This window comes from Cervus elaphus, chromosome 8 (assembly GCF_910594005.1).
Source record: "Cervus elaphus chromosome 8, mCerEla1.1, whole genome shotgun sequence".
In the NCBI taxonomy this organism is placed as follows: domain Eukaryota; kingdom Metazoa; phylum Chordata; class Mammalia; order Artiodactyla; family Cervidae; genus Cervus; species Cervus elaphus.
The window spans coordinates 4,268,827-4,287,649 of NC_057822.1; the positions used below are offsets into that span (position 1 = coordinate 4,268,827).

General features: G+C 40.7%; 1 protein-coding gene across 10 annotated transcripts in view; it reads right to left on the reverse strand.

Moving 5' to 3' along the window:
• Positions 1–9,463: 9,463 nt before the first annotated feature.
• HP1BP3 (heterochromatin protein 1 binding protein 3) overlaps positions 9,464–18,823 on the reverse strand; it is a 36,991-nt gene continuing 27,631 nt past the window's right edge. For 9 of the 10 annotated variants that reach the window (XM_043909069.1, XM_043909066.1, XM_043909072.1 and 6 more), the window contains 4 exons: positions 14,693–14,852; positions 13,227–13,338; positions 11,704–11,823; positions 9,464–11,239 (listed from right to left, as the gene is read on the reverse strand). In XM_043909069.1, coding sequence (XP_043765004.1) covers positions 10,945–11,239; positions 11,704–11,823; positions 13,227–13,338; positions 14,693–14,852 — 687 coding nt within the window. In that variant the 3' untranslated portion in view covers positions 9,464–10,944. Of the gene's footprint in view, positions 11,240–11,703; positions 11,824–13,226; positions 13,339–14,692; positions 14,946–18,823 lie in introns of those variants that run through there. The other variant, XM_043909074.1, reaches the window with a different exon arrangement.

The following is an 18,823-nucleotide window of genomic DNA, read 5'->3' on the forward strand; positions in this document are numbered from 1 at the left end:
CTCTGCAGGGGGCCATGACCTCGTCCTTTGGGTTACATGAAAATCCACCGAGATGGGGTGAGCAAATTCAGCCCAGAGTGTCAGCACAGACCCTGTGCTAAGTCGCTTCCCTCGTGTCCAGCTGTTTCGGGACAGCCCACCAGGTTCCTTTGTCCATGGGGTTCTCCCGGCAAGAATATTGGAGTGGGTTACTCTTTCCTCCTTTAACAGACCTTGCAGGTGCCACAGAAATAAATAGCAAGCCCGGTTCAGCCCAGTCTTTGGCATGTATGACATCTGAATTCTGTAGAGGTAACGCCAGCAGCTGCCACATGGCAGGAAAGCAGGGGCAAAGGCAGGCGGGCACCCTGAGGGAGGTGGGTGGGCACTGCTGAGGTCTGACTGCCTCAGGGGAGTGGGGGAAGAGGTGGGTGTGAGACCTGAGGGCCTGCTGGGCATCGCTTCATCTCCCCAAAGCTTCCGGATGCCTTTCCAAGAAGGGCAGTGGTGAGGTGCGGTGCTTAGAGACTTGGTCCCAAATCTGGACACTTCCTCTGACTGCACAGATGTGGGACCTGAATCACTTTAATCTTCTAGTACCTCATCTGGAAGTTTTACTAACTACCTGACTCCTAGGGACATGAGGATTCCCATGTGCTCAGTTCAGTTGCTCAGTCGTGTCCAACTCTTTGCGACCCCATGGACTGCAGCACACCAAGCCTCCCTGTTCATCACCACCTCCCGGAGTTTACTCAGACTCATGCCCATCGAGTCGGTGATGCCATCCAGCCGTCTCATCCCATACAGTAATGTGGGCAAACTGCTCAGCACCCTACCTGACCCACGTGAGTGAAGTGCTCAGTGGGTATGAGTGCTGTTACTCTTGAGTTTCTTTTCAATGTGATTGAAGGGCAGATGCTAAGTGCTCTAGAAAACACTTCACGGAGGTCATGTGACAGCCTTGAACCCATTGATGAGAAGCATCAAGATGGTTTACAGTTTGGTCCTGCTTTCCAGAAATCCCAATTTATGAAACTCAGAGTACACGAAGGATGAAGGGTTAATTCTTACAAGCTTCTTAAAAGGCATGTAAATTTTAGAGGACTTGCCAATTACTAGACCACAGTCCCCATTTTGAGACCCTTCAGAGAAAACAGGAGAAACCAAAACAGTATTAATTACTGACTCTAACAAGTTCCAGAGACACACAATTCATCCTAATGCCTACAATTTAAAAAAAAAAAAAAGTGACAGGAATTTGTTTTAGGTCAAAATGAAAAGAAGACCAAGGAATTAAATTCAGATGGTGAAGCCGTTAAAACCAGGGTTGGAGTGGGGGGGAGTTTTGCCTTCTAAATCTTGCTCAGAAGGGGGCAGAGGGTGAAGGTCTGAGTGGCAGGCACTGCGGTAGGTCCCAGAGATACAGAGATTTACTACAAAAATCAGATCTGGGAAGATACATGTGTGGGAAATGTATGTGACATTGACTCCTGACTTTGTGACCTCCAAGGATCCTCTTCTTACTGGTCTTCACTTATTCCTTCACTCAGGAATATGTTTCAAAACCAAATGCATTTTATGGGTTGCAGGTTCACATCTTCATTTTTATTTGTGTATCAGAGTAATGTAACTGCCCATCTGAGCTGGTCTTCAGGTTACCAAATTCAGTGGACTTAGCTCCACCCAAAGCACAGAAACTCTGATCTTCTACCATGCATGTACCTTAGTAAAGCTGCAATAGACGTATCAGCTCAGAGGTTTACATCAAGGAAAACAAGTGTCAGCGGGAGCCAGCCATCTCCTGGGTGAGCCAAGCTAGTCCATTCAGGGCAGCATGAAATGGCCACCACCGCGTAATTATCTGCCCCAGGTATCCAATCCTACATTCACGACAGCACAAGTCTTGGGAGTCATCAGGTAGAGAACCTCAACCGTCGGATAAATGACTCACTTTGCAGGAAGACCAGAGAAATCATCTATACAAAGCAGGGGAGGGGATGACAAAGAAGGCAAGGTGGTGGGGTTGTGATCCCTGAACGTGTGAGGGCACACGGCCCCGTCTTGGCATTTCCTGATGAGTCAGTGACAGTGACTAAGCCTCACCAGGTGTGAGCTTGCTATCACAATCTTCTCTGTTCACTAAAAATCCCAGAAATCTGGTACTGGAGTTGCTAGCTGATGAATGTGTGTGGGAAGTAACATCACATCATTTGCAAGCCCGTCTCCAACAGCAGGACTCAAATGGGAGCCAAGATGGTGAGCTTGGAACAGGCCCTGGCTCAGCATCTCACACACATCTGGTTTTTATAGCGTGTTTCCACGTCTGCTCGGTAACACCTTCCCATACTGGCAGCTACCTTCAGCCTTGAGCACCTTGCTCTCCTCTCAGGCGTCTCCCAGTGGCTGTCCCTGCAACTTACTGTGCCTCCCCCCAAGTGACCCGAACAGATTTTTTTTTTTTTTAAATTCTAAGATGTTATGGGCTGAATTGTGTCCCCTCTTTCCAAGTTAACATGTTGAAGTGCTAACACCTGGTACCTGAGAGTATGACTGGATTTAGAGCTAGGGTGTGTAAAGAGGTAATTACATTAAAATGAGGTTATTAGGGGACGTCCCTGGTGGTCCAGTGGTTAAGACCCTGTGATTCCAATGCAGGAGGCACAGGTTCAATCCCTGGTCATGGAACTACAACACCCCCCTCCTCCTCAAAAAAAAAAAATAAGAGGTTTTCAGGGTGGGCACTGATCCCATATGACTGGTGTCCTTTTAAGAAGAGGGTATTTGGACAGAGAGGAAAGACAATGTGCTGACAGGGAGGAGACAGCCGTCCACGAGCCAAGGAGAGGGGCCTGGAACAGATCCTTTCCTCTCTCCCTGGAAGGAACTAACCTGCTGACGCTTTGATTCTGGACTTGGAGACTCCACAGCTGACAAATTAAATAGCTGTTGTTTACGCGATCTGGGTTGTGGTGTTTTGTTATGGCTCAAGCAGACTAACACAGTGATTAAAATAAGACTCCTTTTCATCCAATTGCAAAGTGATCCAGACCACAGCACTCTATGGCCAGATTCCTCCTTCTGGTATTTTTCTGGGTGGCAGGGATTGTGGAGGTCCCAGAATCAGAGACATGTTATCTAGTTCAACTCTCTCCTTTCCAGTTGAGAACTAGAAGTTTCCACGGCTGGCCTGAGGTTGCACTCTTTCGCTTCCGAAGGGGCACAGACTGCAGGCGCCTCCACTCACCCTCTCAGCCACAGTTACGGTGGTGCTTTTGTGTTTTTGGCGCAGAGGGACCGGGCACTCCCTGGGGACCACCTGGCAGCAGCTGAGTGCCGCTGCTGCTCTAGTTCCAGGTAATCCTGGATCTGAAGTGACTACTGTGGACTTTGCACTTCCTTCCACTCGTTTTATCACCAGTAACATAAAGCACTCCCTGCGATACTCTGGAGATAAAGCGAATGCCCCAGAAATAGGTATTTAATCTTGTTGATACCTGTACCCCATTTGAGAAACAGGGAACAAGGAATAGTTCCAAGTACTTTTCCATCTGAGAAGTACAAGTCTAAAGAGGACCCCTCCCTAGAAACACTTGTGAGAGACTCTCTCGTCACAGACCAGAGTCGAGGGATGCGCTTCAGAAAGCAGGATATATCGAATACTCTCCAAAGCCCCATCTATGTTGAAAACAAACTGGTAATAACATTTAGCAGAAACCCTTAAAAAGATCGCACAGTGAGTAGCTGGTCTCCCCTGCAGCCCCTCTCGCCACCCACAGCCAGCTGAGGCTCCAGGTTTGGCCCAGGTGGCAGGTGATGCTGACCCTGGCCTAGGAAGGACTTCCTTCTCTTACCCAGCGGGCTGCCCTTCTCTTCTGCTCCCTGGCATCACCTGCAGCCCTGGTAGCTCAAAAGCTGTACGTTTTTTTGTTGTTTTTTTTTAAACAAGTAAGCTCCTAGCGGTTTGAAAACCTAATTGGAAAAAAATCTGTTCACCACTGCCATTTATGGCATGTCCATCTTATAACTTGTTGCCAGACATCTTGCTTCCTGAGCTGCCAGAATATGAACCTGCTAAGGAAAGTGTGAAGGCAAGTGACTGGTCAAGTCTGCTATGCCTCGGTTTGTGTCTACTTCCACCACTTGTTACTTGTTTAATCAGGGGAAGTGAACCAAAATCTGTTTCTGAACGTTGGGCATACTGTCACATACTTTGAGAATATATCTCTAAGCATCTGAGGTAGTGTGATTGACAGGTCTAACAATAGGAACCTACCATGAATGGTAAACAACAAAGCTGAACTCGTAAAACTGGATTTTCTCATTTATTTAAAAAAAAAAAAATCAGTCTCCTAAAATCTTAAAATGTCTTAGTAACCTTAGTGAATATGGTTCAGTATTTGATACTTGATAATCTCACACTACCTTTGGGTGGCTATTCTAATAAAACACCAAGAATTGTGCATCTGAACCTATTTTATGGTAGGAAATTAAGCTCAGGAAGCTTGTCTTGGCCAAGGTCACACGGCTGGTTAAGTGACACAGTCCCCAAAGACCACAGCTATGCATGTTCTTAGGATGCTAGGCTGAGTGATACACTCTAACCAGGAGTCAAACCCAGTTTGAAATTGTCTTGTCTATAGACTGAACCAGCAAATTTAAGTTATGCAAACAACATAAGGGATTTAGGTTTGACACGAGAATTTCATCAGAACAAAAGTTCTCAAACAGTAAAATGGATGAGCAAGGATGCTGTGTAACTCTGGGTTTTAGGGAAAAGAGTATCTGTTGGAATTGGGTGAACAAAGCAGACAGAGCAAGAGAGACCGGATGAGTAAGGTTTCTTTCAGAATCAAGAGCAAGAATTTCTAATATTCCAGTTCATGACTACTAAGCTGGTATCATGTCCAAAAAATGCAGTTGTCAGACAATCCCCTTTCTGGAATTTCTCTTGGTAGGCCTCATAGAACACAAGTGCATAGTTTGTAAGGTGTGAGAGCACTGCTCACACTTAGCAACATAAAAGTTCTAATTAAAAAAAAGTTCTGATAGAAGCTGTGGTTCTTGGAGGAAAAGCTCTCATAAGTGTCAGTAGAATCTGCCTGGAATAAGTAAACTGTGAGGACCAGAAAGAGTCCCATGGCTAGGATCTGAGAGTGACCAAGTGCTTGCAATGTCCTAGGAGAAAAACAAAACAAAAACAAATAAAAAACCACCTTAGGACAGCCTAGCTAAAATTTCCCAGTAATCCAAGATTTAATTTGAATAATTCTTACCAAACTTAAAAGTCAGACAGACTCCTACTGGCACATTTTTTTTTTTCTTTTTCTTTTTTTCCTACTGGCAAATTTATTAATTTCATTTCATTTCCAAATCCCCTGCATTCATTGGACTGTGAGATAAGGGGAGAATTCAGAAGCCTGAACAATGGTCAAAGAGAGACGGTGGAGAAGAGCAGCTGGAGACGGCTCTGCACTCACAGGGCCTGGGTGTAGTTCTGGCTTTGCCTCTTACTATGTCCTGGGGTAACTTTGTGAGCCTCATTCTGTGTCAGTTTTCTCTTCTGTAAAATGGGAATAATGAACAGGGACCATCTCACAGGACTGCTAGGGTTAAATGAAGTTAATATATGTACAGAGCCTGATATGTAGAAAAAATTCAGTTAGTGTTAGCTATGATTGTCACCTGAGAAATCTGTATGCAGGTCAAGAAGCAATAGTTAGAACTGGACATGGAATAACAGACTGGTTTCAAATAGGAAAAGGAGTACATCAAGATTGTGTATTATCACCCTGCTTATTTAACTTATATGCAGAGTACATCATGCAAAATGCTGGGATGGATGAAGCACAAGCTGGAATCAAGATTGCCAGGAGAAATATCAATAACCTCAGATATGCAGATGACACCACCCTTATGGCAGAAAGCAAACAACAAAAAGGCCTCTTGATGAAAGTGAGAGAGTGAAAAAGTTGGCTTAAAACTCAACATTCAGAAAACTAAGATCATGGCATTCGGTCCCATCACTTCATGGCAAATAGATGGGGAAACAATGGAAACAGTGACAGACTTTGTTTTGGGGCTCCAAAATCACTGCAGATGGTGATGCAGCCATGAAATTAAAAGACGTTTGTGCCTTAGAAGAAAAGTTATGACCGACCTAGACAGCATATTAAAAAGCAGAGACATTACTTTACCAACAAAAGTCTGTCTAGTCAAAGCTGTGGTTTTTCCAGTAGTCATGTATGGATGTGAGAGTTGGACTATAAAGAAAGCTGAGCATCAAAGAATTGATGGTTTTGAACTCTGGTGCTGGAGAAGACTCTTGAGAGTCCCTTGGACTGCAAAGAGATCCAACCAGTACATCCTAAAGGAAATCAGTCCTGAATATTCATTGGAAGGACTGAAGTACTGAAACTCCTATACTTTGGCCACCTGATATGAAAAACTGACTCACTGGAAAAGACCCTGATGCTGGGAAAGATTGAAGGCGGGAGGAGAAGGGGACAACACAGGATGAGGTGGTTGGTGGCATCACCGATGCGATGGACATGAGTTTGGGTGAACTCTGGGAGTTGGTGATGGACAGGGGAGCCTGGCTTGCTGCACAGTTCATGGGATCGCAGAGTCAGATACGACCAACCGAGCAACTGAACTGAACAGAATGACTGTCACTATTATTATGTTAAGTAACAAGTCAAATAATGACACGCTGTCAAACATATTCAAGGAACCAAAGAGAAAGCACTCAGCTAATAAGCAAAGATTTAACAGCTTCTACTGCTGCTAAGTCACTTCAGTCGTGTCTGACTCTATATGACCCCACAGACGGCAGCCCACCAGGCTCCCTCATCCCTGGGATTCTCCAGGCAAGAACACCGGAGTGGGTTGCCATTTCCTTCTCCAATGCATGAAAGTGAAAAGTGAAAGTGAAGTCGCTCAGTCGTATCCGACTTAGCGACCCCATGGACTGCAGCCCACCAGGCTCCTCCATCCATGGGATTCCAGATTTAACAGCAAATGGTGTTAATTACACATTTACATTCAGTATCAAGAGAAAGAGCTGCCATTTTCGGAGGAAAATATTTTGTGAAGGTTACCTTTAGAAACCTCCTTTGACATACCAGTTGTTGACAAAACTATTAACAGAAAGTTAAAACTAAGCTAATAAAGCAGCCAAAGGCAGAAAATTCCTGCAACAGAAAAAAAAAAAAAAAGCCATTGAAGTTAAGAATCTTGTGGAAAATGACAGAAGGCAAGAATATTGTAATAAAAACGGCAGGGATCAGTTTCTTAAAAAAACAGTGCAGTAGAGGGGTACCATTTAGCCTCTTCCCTGGCTTTTGGGCATGCATCCATCAAGCAGGTCCCAGGCCCAGAGCTTCAACAGTTCTAGTTCTCTAGCTTCAGCTCTGCAGAACTGAGTACCATCTGTTCTATCGCAAAAATGCAAAAGCAACTCTACACGTTGGGAACAGAAATGTCAGTCAGAACCTCTGGGGAAAATAATGAATGATCTTTACACAATTAAGAACAGAATTTCTGGGTCTTCCCTGGTGGTCCAGTGGCTAAGACTCCATGCTCCCAATGCAATGGGCCTAGGTTCAATCCCTGGTCAGGGAACTAGATCCCACATGCAGCAACTTCGAGTTCACATGCCACAACTCAAGATCCTGTGTACTGCAACAAGGACTGAAGGTCCTGCATACTGTGACTAAGACCTGGCACAGCTAAATAAATAACACATAAAATTAATAAATATTAAAGAAAAAAACCTACCTCTTAAAAAAAAAAAAACGAATAGAATTTCTCTTCATGGATAAAATTCGAATTTTTGCTTGACCCAAAGAAAAAGAAACATCATTTATCAGGTTCCAAAAATGAAAAGCTTCAACTATAATTTTAAGTTTTTGGATTAAAGGTTCTTTTAGCTGGTGTTTAGTTAGCCAAGTACAGCAGTTCATGAATAAAGCTGGCTTACCCTCTTTCCCCTGACAGTTTAGGATGGCAAAGTACCTCAGCTTGAGCAAGAATAACTTCTTAGGTATAAGGACAGGTTAGCAAGCCTAGACTGGGCTGACAAAATTTTACAAAAGAGGAAATAAAAAATGTCCAAGGTACACGCATATTACCTAGCCCTTGTTTTCATGTGATTTCCCATTAATTATAGCCAACAGACAGGACTGGATCAGGCTTCCCTTAGTTAAATCTGCGTGGATAGTTAGGATGGAGTTCTTCCTGTGTTGAAAGCTTGTCATAATTTTAGAAATATGTCTCCACCGTTCTCTGAAGTGGTATCTCTTCTTTCTCATCTGAGCTGTAAGAAGCCAACACTCTCTCCCAGCACCCTCTGAGAGTCACCTGTCAAACGCCGCCTGTGGGTGGCTGCAGGACATGTGAGATACTGCATCTGAGCTCACTAAGAGTCACTGTCAGTACTGAAGCCACTGGTCCAGGCCAGGAACTGTTGGGTTAGCTCCTGGGTTTGGTTTGCTGTTTACCTTTCTGTAACATGGAAGCAAAAACTGTGCCTTCTCCTCCTTGAGAACGCCTGGAAGGGGAAAAACCCAAACATCCCTTTATGTCAACATCAGGAAGGCACTCATCTCTGACAGCTGTGGATTTTCCTTGGAACAGTGCAATGGCCCTCTTGTCTTTTCCCTTTACATGATGCTAAAATCAAGGACAGGTCTGTCTTCACCTGAATTCTATGAATTTAACAGAATGTCAGGGTGGAAAGGGACCTGAAACGATCTCAATGTCTCACTCTATGCAAGAGTGTCTGATACACAACATAGCCACCAGATGACTGTTTCAGGCTATCTCTTTACAACAAAACACAGAAATCAACCAAAACCCTCACTTCTGATTCCAGAAGAGTAGAGAATTCTTAGCACAGGAAGTATTATAATAACAACTATAATATTAAGAATTACTGGACTTCCCTGGTGGTTTAGTGGTTAAGACTCTTGAGCTCTCAATCCAGGGGACCTGGGTTTGATTCCTGGTCGGGGAACTAGATGCCACATGTTGCAACTAAGACCCAAATAAATAAATGATTTAAAATAAAAATATTAAAAAAAATTATTACCTGCTAGATAGCATAACAGAAAATTAGATTACTTTCTAGAAGAAGGCCGACAATTTATGAATCTTTTTGCAATGCTGTTTTTTTCTAGTTCAGGGACATATATGAACACTTAAATATGAAAAACTGGAATTTATGACCTTGAAAACAAGGACCTTGATAAAATACAAAGTGATTTTTAAAAATCCCTTATGCACTGAATAATGAGGTTCAATGTACTAAAAACATTCACCATCCATTTAGAAATTCAAAAAAGTAAATAAACTGGAGCTTGTTGGAGATGGTATTTAAAAAGGAAAATGGATGACAGCTAGTACAAGGAGCAGAGAAGGCTCAAAGTGAGTAAAACACTACTTCTGAGGAATTCTAGAAACTTTTAAATACAAGCTACAGTTCAGCAGCTTTTAAAATTCCATGTTTATTCATATTTTTCAAAATATATGTACATAAAAAAAGGAAGATTTACAACAGGAAAAGATTGCCTTACATGCAACACAAATTCCAATAAACTCATGATGGGATCACACATGATTCTGGATCTAACTCAAGCCAGTCTTCTCAAGTCCAATTCCCAGCCAGCCTCAGGCTGCAGATGGGATCCCAGGAGACAATGCAAATGGAATGGATTAAACAAACATATTTTGCCTCTGGCAGCACTCGGGCCAGAAGATGTACACCAAAAAATTTAAGACAATTAAAATGTCAAGTGCCACAGGGAGGATAAATGATAACCGGAAATCAATATTTCTTAGGAAGCTAATACTATTTAACACAACTTCACGATACTAAAACAAATACAAATAAGGAAGGGTTAGGTAGTCAGGCTTCATTTGTTTTTTTCTTTTCTCTTTTTAAATAACTCAAAAAAGGAAGCCACTTGTTTGTTATCAAAAGTGCTGTGGAAAGAAACGAGGGGAAAAAACCCACAGATAAATTTGAAATATTTTAGCAAATCGTATGTTTTTTCATTTCACGTTTCTACATTAGCAATGGTGTAACTCTCCAACATTTCCTTATAAAAAAGGAAAAGAGGAAGTGACAACTCATGCTCCAAATATTAAAAATATATTTAACTATCTGATCAAGATTTTGTTTTAATTTTTGGTAATACAGGTGACACCAGAAATCACAAATTCAGCATGTTCCTATATTTCCTCTTCAGCCAAAAACCAAGTGGTGGAGAGACCTTGTGCTTGCTACTGTGGGAATGCGATACCCAGAGATCAATGAAAAATACCTGGAAATTGAGCAATGGAAAAGTGGCCCAAAGGAGTCATGGATCTTCAGAATCTAATGAGATCAGGGTGCTTTTGGCCTATTCCCACAGCTAAGACATCTCTGTTTATAGCTGGATAGAGAGAGGGTTAGCAGAGTGGTTTTATAAATAAGATTAGTTATTACAGCCGTAAGTGAAGCCTCCAGGTAGGAGGCTTTATGATTCAGTCAGTGCTATGCTGCCTCCTTTTTACATCCAGCACCTGACCAGCATCCCATTCTCGATGGTTTCTAACAAATATAAAAATCTTTGCAACTGTTTAGATAAAACTGGAAGGGAAAAAAAAAAAGCCAAAGCAGATCATTAAAAAAGAAAGAGGGCTGGGGTGGAGGGAGAAAAAAGGACAAGTACAGACTATACAGTTGGAGGAAAAGTCCAAAATTATCGCAGAAATTAAAATGACTGGGAGGGGGAGGGGCAGGCACCAAGAACAGCACCTAAAGCTAACAAATGGCTAAACTGGTTTATTTATATTCCCTCCCCAGTAGTCATAGGGGAGGGAAAAAAATGTAATTTTAAAAGCATCAAAACTAAAACAAATGCACACTGACCTTAGAAAATAAGATTTTGAATTTCATCATGATACCCTTTTTTCCTATAAAATTTACTTTTTTGCTTTGAATGACTTCTTCATGGTAGATTTGCCCTTGCCAGGCAATTTCACTTCCTTTCTCACATTGGCTGCAGGCTTCTTGGAAGAGCTACCACTAGGTTTCTTGATGACTGAGGGTGAGGGTCTGGCTTTCTTGGCAGGCGTTTTCGCTTTAGGAGGGGCTTTCTTGGGCAGGGGCCTCACTTTCCCTCGCTGGGCAGCTGGGACTTTGGGCGCCAGCTTGGACCCTCTTTGCTTCATGGCTGCAGCCTTCCCTGGTGACTTGGCTGGGGTTTTCTTCTGCAACCTGTGAGACCCAAAGAGCGAAGGCAATCACTTAGGACTTGAGAGATTCACTGCACCGTGATGACGAGATACTTTGCCAGAAAAGAAACAGCAGAGGTTAAATCACCTACATTAAGAAGAATATGGGTTATAACCTTTCACCTAAAATTGTATAAAAATTCAACCAATTCTGGAAGTCTACACATAATTCCACGTTTTTTCTAGAAAAACATGGAATTATTTTTCTTCAAGTAACTAAACTACACACTACACATACACACACACACGCATACACACAGGTCTGACCAAAGAGTAATTAAATATTCACAGTGTTTCACAAGTTTAGAGCCTCTAAATTCTCAGGAGAGGGTAAGTTCAAACGTCAACAGAGCACTTGAGAAGGATCGGAGCTGCTGACACGCCTCTCGCAGCCTCTCCTGTCACAGCCTCTCTCAGCTCTAAGAATCGTTTCCCACACACTCGCACCTTCTCTTCGGTGGTGGCTCTTCATCTTCAGAGTCTTCCTCTGATGAGTCACCTTCATCTTCGTCCTCATCCTCATCTTTAGAATCATCTGGCTCTTTCTTTGGAAACAGAACTCCTGGGCTAGTAAGAAAAAATATGAGATAAACAGAAGTCCCATCAGGACAAGAAAAAGGATGTGAACCTAGATATGCTCTTTCCTGGACATTACCCACTTCCTCCCACACTGCCCAATTAAGTCAGGTTAGGTTACAAATACCAGGTCACAATTTAACCTATTTTGAACACTCAAATGAAGTTATGACAAATCTATAAAAGTCTCAAACATAACTCATTCTCTTCCTCCCTCCATTTAATAAAACTGACACTTAATCCCTTCTTCAGTAACGTTATGTAAGCTCCGGGTGTGTGTCCGGCACTGTATCAGCACTGAATATGTAGCAGTGAACAGCCCATACGGTGGTGAGCAGTCTATACAGCAGTATGTATATTTGGCCCTTATGATATAAGACCTCATAAAGCCTCAATCTCTTCAAAGTTTTTGAGAAATTCAGCAAGGATTTTCTAACTTTTTTCTTTAATGATAGAAGACTTGGTACCACTGATTAATAAATCCTTAAATCATAACACTGTATATACATGATTTTAAGAATTATCTTTAAAGCTAAACATTTGAAAAATTCAAATACTGTACATTCAATGAAGTAACACTTATGTTCATGGACCTAGAAAAGGAAATGGCAACCCACTCCAGTGTTCTGACCTAGGAAATCCCATGGACAGAGGACACTGGCAGGCTACAGTCCATGGGCCACAAAGAGTTGGATATGACTGAGCTCCATGCACGCAGCTCCTACACAGGAAGGTGTAGAATATGACGTGGCATGTTTATGCATAAAGAGCAATATAAGAAAGCTACACACTATATGCCTGCCAAAATAGGTTTCAGTGTTAACTGTCATGGCACTTGATTGGAAATCAAAGTAGAAAAAGGCAATAGCCTGGGTACACAGAAAAATGCCTGGTCCATAGGAGGTGCTCAATACATTTTTTGGTTCAATGAATAAATAAGGCATGTATAAGAGAGAAGTTTTCAGACAAATGTCCTTGTCTCTATAGCATGAAGAAGGCAGATTAGGATTCTTAGAAGTAGCCAATGTTCCCCCTACTTGGTATTGGACAGTTAGAACAAATAATCCTCTAGTCATCATCATGTACTTCATTTCTTATTAGCAGGAATGAACATGTTAATGACTGGCCAAGGATCTCAAAGAACTCAACGCCTGATTTCGGGAACACTTGGCTAACAATGAGCTTCAGCGCGATAGGCCAAATCAGTCCCCTGTTGTTATATGAAAACGTTCTGCTCTAAAACAATACTGCCTGAAGAAGCCTTTATTTTCAAATACACTCTGTTCAGTTTAACGGTAGTAAGGGCAAATAAGTGACGCCAACACCAGTAATCTGGAGTCAGATTTTTAAAATTTGCAGTGACCACTACTTCACACTGTGGGTTGGGTGCTTACCTGGGGTAATAGGGAAAACAGAGCTGGAAGGTGCCACTGAATCCTTTACCAGATATCTGTTCCATCCACCCGTTCTTTTCACATCTCTGCAGGGTTTTCTTCAGCAAATGCACTGGATAAAAAGTCAGAAATGAAGAAAGTATTTGTTTATTTGGATTTGATAATTCTCTCAACTACAATCTATTATACATTAATTTATTATCCTGTCACTTCCAGTATTCTGGCCTGGAGAATTCCATGGACTGTATAGTTCATGGGATTGCAAAGACTCGGACATGACTGAGCAACTGTCACATGCTAAATGAATCCTTTGTGGTCAAAGGGATTATTAACTAATTTACTAAATTACTATTACATGCCCATGAATTTGGCAAGAATTAATTGTAATGGGATGAGACTTCAGAGACCATTGTGTCAAATTCCTCACTACACAGAAAGTGAAACAGCAGCCTAGAGTGACTAGTGACCTGCCCTACAGTTGCACATAAATGGGTAACTGTTGACTTAAAACTCAATCTCTATTATTTTAAATATCTACTGAGTGCCTATAAGTATTGATAAGCACTTAGGAGAACGTCTATAAAGATAAACCATATATCGCATGAAGCAGCAAATAATAACAAAACAGTATCATGGCTTCTAAAGGCCTCACCAGTCCTCACCTTTCACACAAAATCACCAAGCATTCCTTCAGAACATTAAAAAACACATATTGCATATGTTAAAAGTCAACATTAAGACCTGGAAATTGTTTCATTTAAAGCAATATATTCTAGTTGGTATTTTCTGTGACCTAATTTTCAGGCTCCTCACCCTACACCATGGTGCCTACCCTCATAGTTCAGTGACAAGTGTGTCTCACTAATCCGTCAGAGAGAATGCTGGGCAGCAAGGTTTCTAACCTCGACCGTCACCTGACAGGGTAAACATATCCACTGAAAAGCGTTTTCTGTACAGGGGTTAAGTCAATAAGAAATCACATAAGCACTATTTTAACCCACTGGTTTGGTTTGAGGATGACACTAGATGTTTTGGTAAACATTCAGAAGAAGATAAAAAGATACTATACTTGAGAGAGTTTTTTGGCCATGCCACATGGACTGTGGGAAAACCACATCCCCTGCCTTGGAAGCTCGAAATCTTAACCACTGTACCGCTGGGAAGTCCCACCTGAGAGCTGTTTGGAACCTAGAAATGTATCTCTATTACGATAAAAATTAGCATAAAAAATCTTTATAGTAAAGTGAAATCAAATTCTAATCCTCAGCAGATACTATAAATTAAGGGTGAGTCTTGATTACTTTTGTCTTTTGTAAATAATAAATTTGTACGGTTGTTCCCTCTTGGTTTTCGGTCAGTAGTTAATGCTCTTTCGTTAACAAGCATGATCTCTAAGGATATTTCCACAAGATAACTTCCCCACCTTCCCCGGGTCCCCACTGAACGTGCGCAGCTCTGAGTCTTACTTTGATAGTTAGAATTGGTCCCTGGGTGGTTCTCCAGGACATACTTCTTCAGAGCAGTGGTGGAGCAGGTCTTCGGCTCATTCATGGCAGCAATGGCAGACAAGATTGCATATTCCATCAGACTTCCACCAAGCAGGGGTTTCTCCCCTGATTTCTTCAGCTGTTTTCCAAGGAGGAAGAGAAAAGCATCAAGACAACACTCTCCCAAAGCAGCTCAAGACAAGACTCCTCTGCACCAGGTGGGTCGGAGTTCCTGCATTAGCACAGATATGTTTTACAATAAATTGTCAGGTTAGGGACTTTCTCTTCCCACTCATCAGGTAGTCAATCTAACTGAGGAGTCCCAACCCTCCTGTGGGTATTTTCTCCTTCTAGCTATCCCTCTATCCAACTGAAAATAGCAAAAGCCAACATAACCCAAAGAGAACGACAACTCTACTCCAAAAAGGAGGTTATCTGGTTATGTCCCTGATAAACGAACACTTTTGAGACAACTTCCTTTTTTCTGAACTTGAAAAATGGGAGTATTTACAAAAATAATAGTATTTTTAATCTTGTAAGGAAAACAGCAAAAAGTCTGACAAATATTTGGGGTATAACAGAAAATTATATATCATATTTCAAGGACAAAAGGCACCAGTGCTAACAAAGGTGGCAGCAGTAAGCAAAAAGGTTAAAGAATAAACTGAGGTATGGTCTGTGATAGTGATTCTCAAAAGAAAGGTCCAAAAACCCCAAAGGGTTCCTGAGACCCTTTCAGAGGATCTGCAAGGTTAAAACTGGGTTTTCATAATAATTCTAAGATGGGTATGTCTTTTTCACTGTGGTGACATCTGCACTGATGGTGGAAAAACAATGATGAGTAAAACTGCTATTACTTTACTACAAATTGTGGTGGAGGCAAAGAAATATACCAGTAGTTAGTGCATTTTTTACTACTATATATTTATGGAAGAAAAATAAAAGCTAGCTTCAAATAGCAATGTCTTTGATATAAAAATGATTTTATTAAATCTCAACTCCAACGCATGTCTTTTTGATACTCTATGGGGTAAAATGAGAAGAATGTATAAGGCATGCCAGCTGCATGTGGAGGGATGGTGATAGTCTCAAGGAAAATCACCTAGTGATTGAGTTCTGAGCCGAATTAGCAACATTTTTCATGGAATATCCTTTTTACTTGAAGGAACAATTAATAGATAATCTGTGGCCATCCAGACCTGGGTATCTGGTAGACATTTTCTTGAAAAAGAATTAAGTAAGGCTATCAGCTCAAGGAAAACAACTTAACAGTATTTGTTACCAAATGATAAATTTAACTTTTCAAGAGATAAACTGTGGAAAATCTGCACCTACCATTGTGAGCACAATAATTTCCCAACACTTAAATGTTCTGATGAGATCAATAGGTGATATTAATGAATATAATTTGTGTTATTTTTGATGAAGTATGTCAACATTTAAAAAATCTGCATGATTCAGTAAACTACTATTTTTCAAACGACTTGTTATAAAATTACAATTAAAAGAGATGCACTCAAAGTTCAAGACAAACCAAAGAAATTTAAGGTTACAGAGTACAAGGAGCTCACTAATATGGTTTCAGGCGTCACACAGCAATTTTAATGTAATTTAAGAAATACCACAAGATCAATTAACATAATATTAACAGAACTAAGGACAAAAAGCATATGATCATCTCCACACTTTTAGAACAGTATGTGAGAAATCCAACAACCATTCATCATAAACTTCCAACAAACTAGTAATAGAACTTTCTCAATCTGATAATAGGCATTTATGAAAAATCTACAGCTTTAATGGTGCAAAAAATGAATGTTTTCCCTTTAAGATGGGTAACAAGACAAAAACATCTACTCTCATCACTGTAGTAGACGTTCTATCTAGTGCACAGGCATGGAGGGGAAAAAAAAAAAAGACATCCAGATTGGAAAAGAAGAAGTAAAATGGTCTTTATTTGCAGATGACATTATCCGATATGTAGAAAATCCGAGGGAATGCATCCCCAAATTCCCAAGGAACCTACAAAAAATTCTAGACTAGTAAATGAGTTCAGCAGATTGCAGGATACAAGAACAATAGATAAACCAAATGTATTTCCTTTTTTATAAACCAAATGTATTTCTATTGGACAGCAGTGAGCACTCTGAAAAATGAAAATAAAGTTCCATTCACAATAGCATGGAAAAAGAACAAAATATTTTGGAATAAAATTAACAAAAGAAATGTAAGACGTATACACTGAAAACTACAAAGCACTGCTCAGAGAAGTTAAAGATCTAAATAAACGAAGAGACAATGCTTGTCCGTGGATTGGAAAACGCAACATTGTAAAGGCAGTGATTCCTTCTGGATTGATCTATAGGTTCAATGCAATTTCTACCAAAACCTCAGGTGGATTTTTATGATGAATGAATGGTAAAAACCACATGGAAATGCACAAGACCCAGAGCAGTCAAAGCAATTTTGAAAAAGAGAAGGCTAAAAAAAAAAAAAAAAAGAAAAAGAGAAGGTTAAGAAAGGACTTATATTTCCCAATTTCAAAACTTACTATAAAGCTACAGTCATCAAGATAGTGTGATCCTGACATGAAGATTCACATATAGATCAACGGAACAGAAATGAAGAGTCCAGAAAAAAAACCCTTACACTCATGGTCAATGACATTTTGATAAAAGTGCGAAGGCAATTCAACAAGGAAGGGACAGTCTTTTCAATAAGTGGTGTTGGGACAATTGGACGTCCACATGCAGAAACATGAATTTATATCCTTATCACACATCATAAGCAAAACTTAACTCAAAATGGATCACAGATGTACATGTAAGAGTTAAAACCATAAACTCTCAAAAGATAAGAGTAAATCTTGGGATTTCAAGCTAGGCAATGATTTATTAGTAAGTCATCAACAAGCAAGCAACTTAGGAAAATGATCAACTGGACTTTACCAAAATAAACACTTTCGTGCTTCAAAAGACACCATTAAGAAAGTGAAACCATGGGTCACAGAATAGGAGAAAATATTTGCAAATCACGTATCTGAAGAGGAACTTGTATCTAGTTCTATAACTCTTACACAGAGGCTTAAATGGGGCTTCCCTGGTAGCTCAGAGGGTAAAGAATCTGCTTGCAATGCAGGAGACCTGAGTTCAATCCCTGGGTTGGGAAGATCCCCTGGAGAAGGGAATGGCAACCCACTCCAATATTCTTGCCTGGGAAATCCCATGGACAGAGGGGTCTGGTGGACTACAGACAGTCCATTGGGTCACAAAGAGTTGGACACAACTGAGCAACCAACTGACTTTCACATATAACTCTTATAACTCATAATAAGACAAATAGCTCAATTCTAAAAATAAGCAAAGGATGTGAGTAGACATTTTACCAAAGAAGATAAATAAATGTCCAATAAATCCAAGAAAAAATGGTCAACATCAATAGTCTTAGGGAAATGCAAACTAAAACTACAGTGAGAAACTGCTTTCTATCTACTAGTATGGGTATAATTTTCAAAAAGACAGTAAGAGAGTTGGCAAAGATAAAGAGAAACTGGAACTCTTAAACACACAGTGCTGGTGGGAATGAAAAATGATGCAGCCACTATGGCAGTTTCTTAAAATAAATTTACCATGTAGTCCAGGCAGTCCACACTCCTACTTTACCACAAGGGAAATAAAAACATATATCCACACAAAGATCTGGACATAAATGGTCATAGGAAGTATTAATCACAATAGCTAAAAAGCAGAAATAATTCAACTTGTGAATGGATAAATAAAACATGTCACATTATGGAATACTATTTGGCAATAAAAGGAATGAAAAGTATTGATTTCTGTTGCAACATGGATAAAACTAAAAAAATATTATGCTAAGTGAAAGAAGTCAGACACAAAAGAGCACATATTGTATGATTCTATCTTTGTCAAAGGTATAAGAAGGTAAATCTACACAGGAAGGAGAGATGAGTAGGCTGGATGGGGATGGGAACGAGAGTGATGCAAATGGGCACAGGAGTTTTTTGGGGTGATGGAAATGCTCTAAAACTGGATTGCAGTGATAGGTGTACAACACTAAATTTACTAAATTTTACTGACTCATAAATTGTAA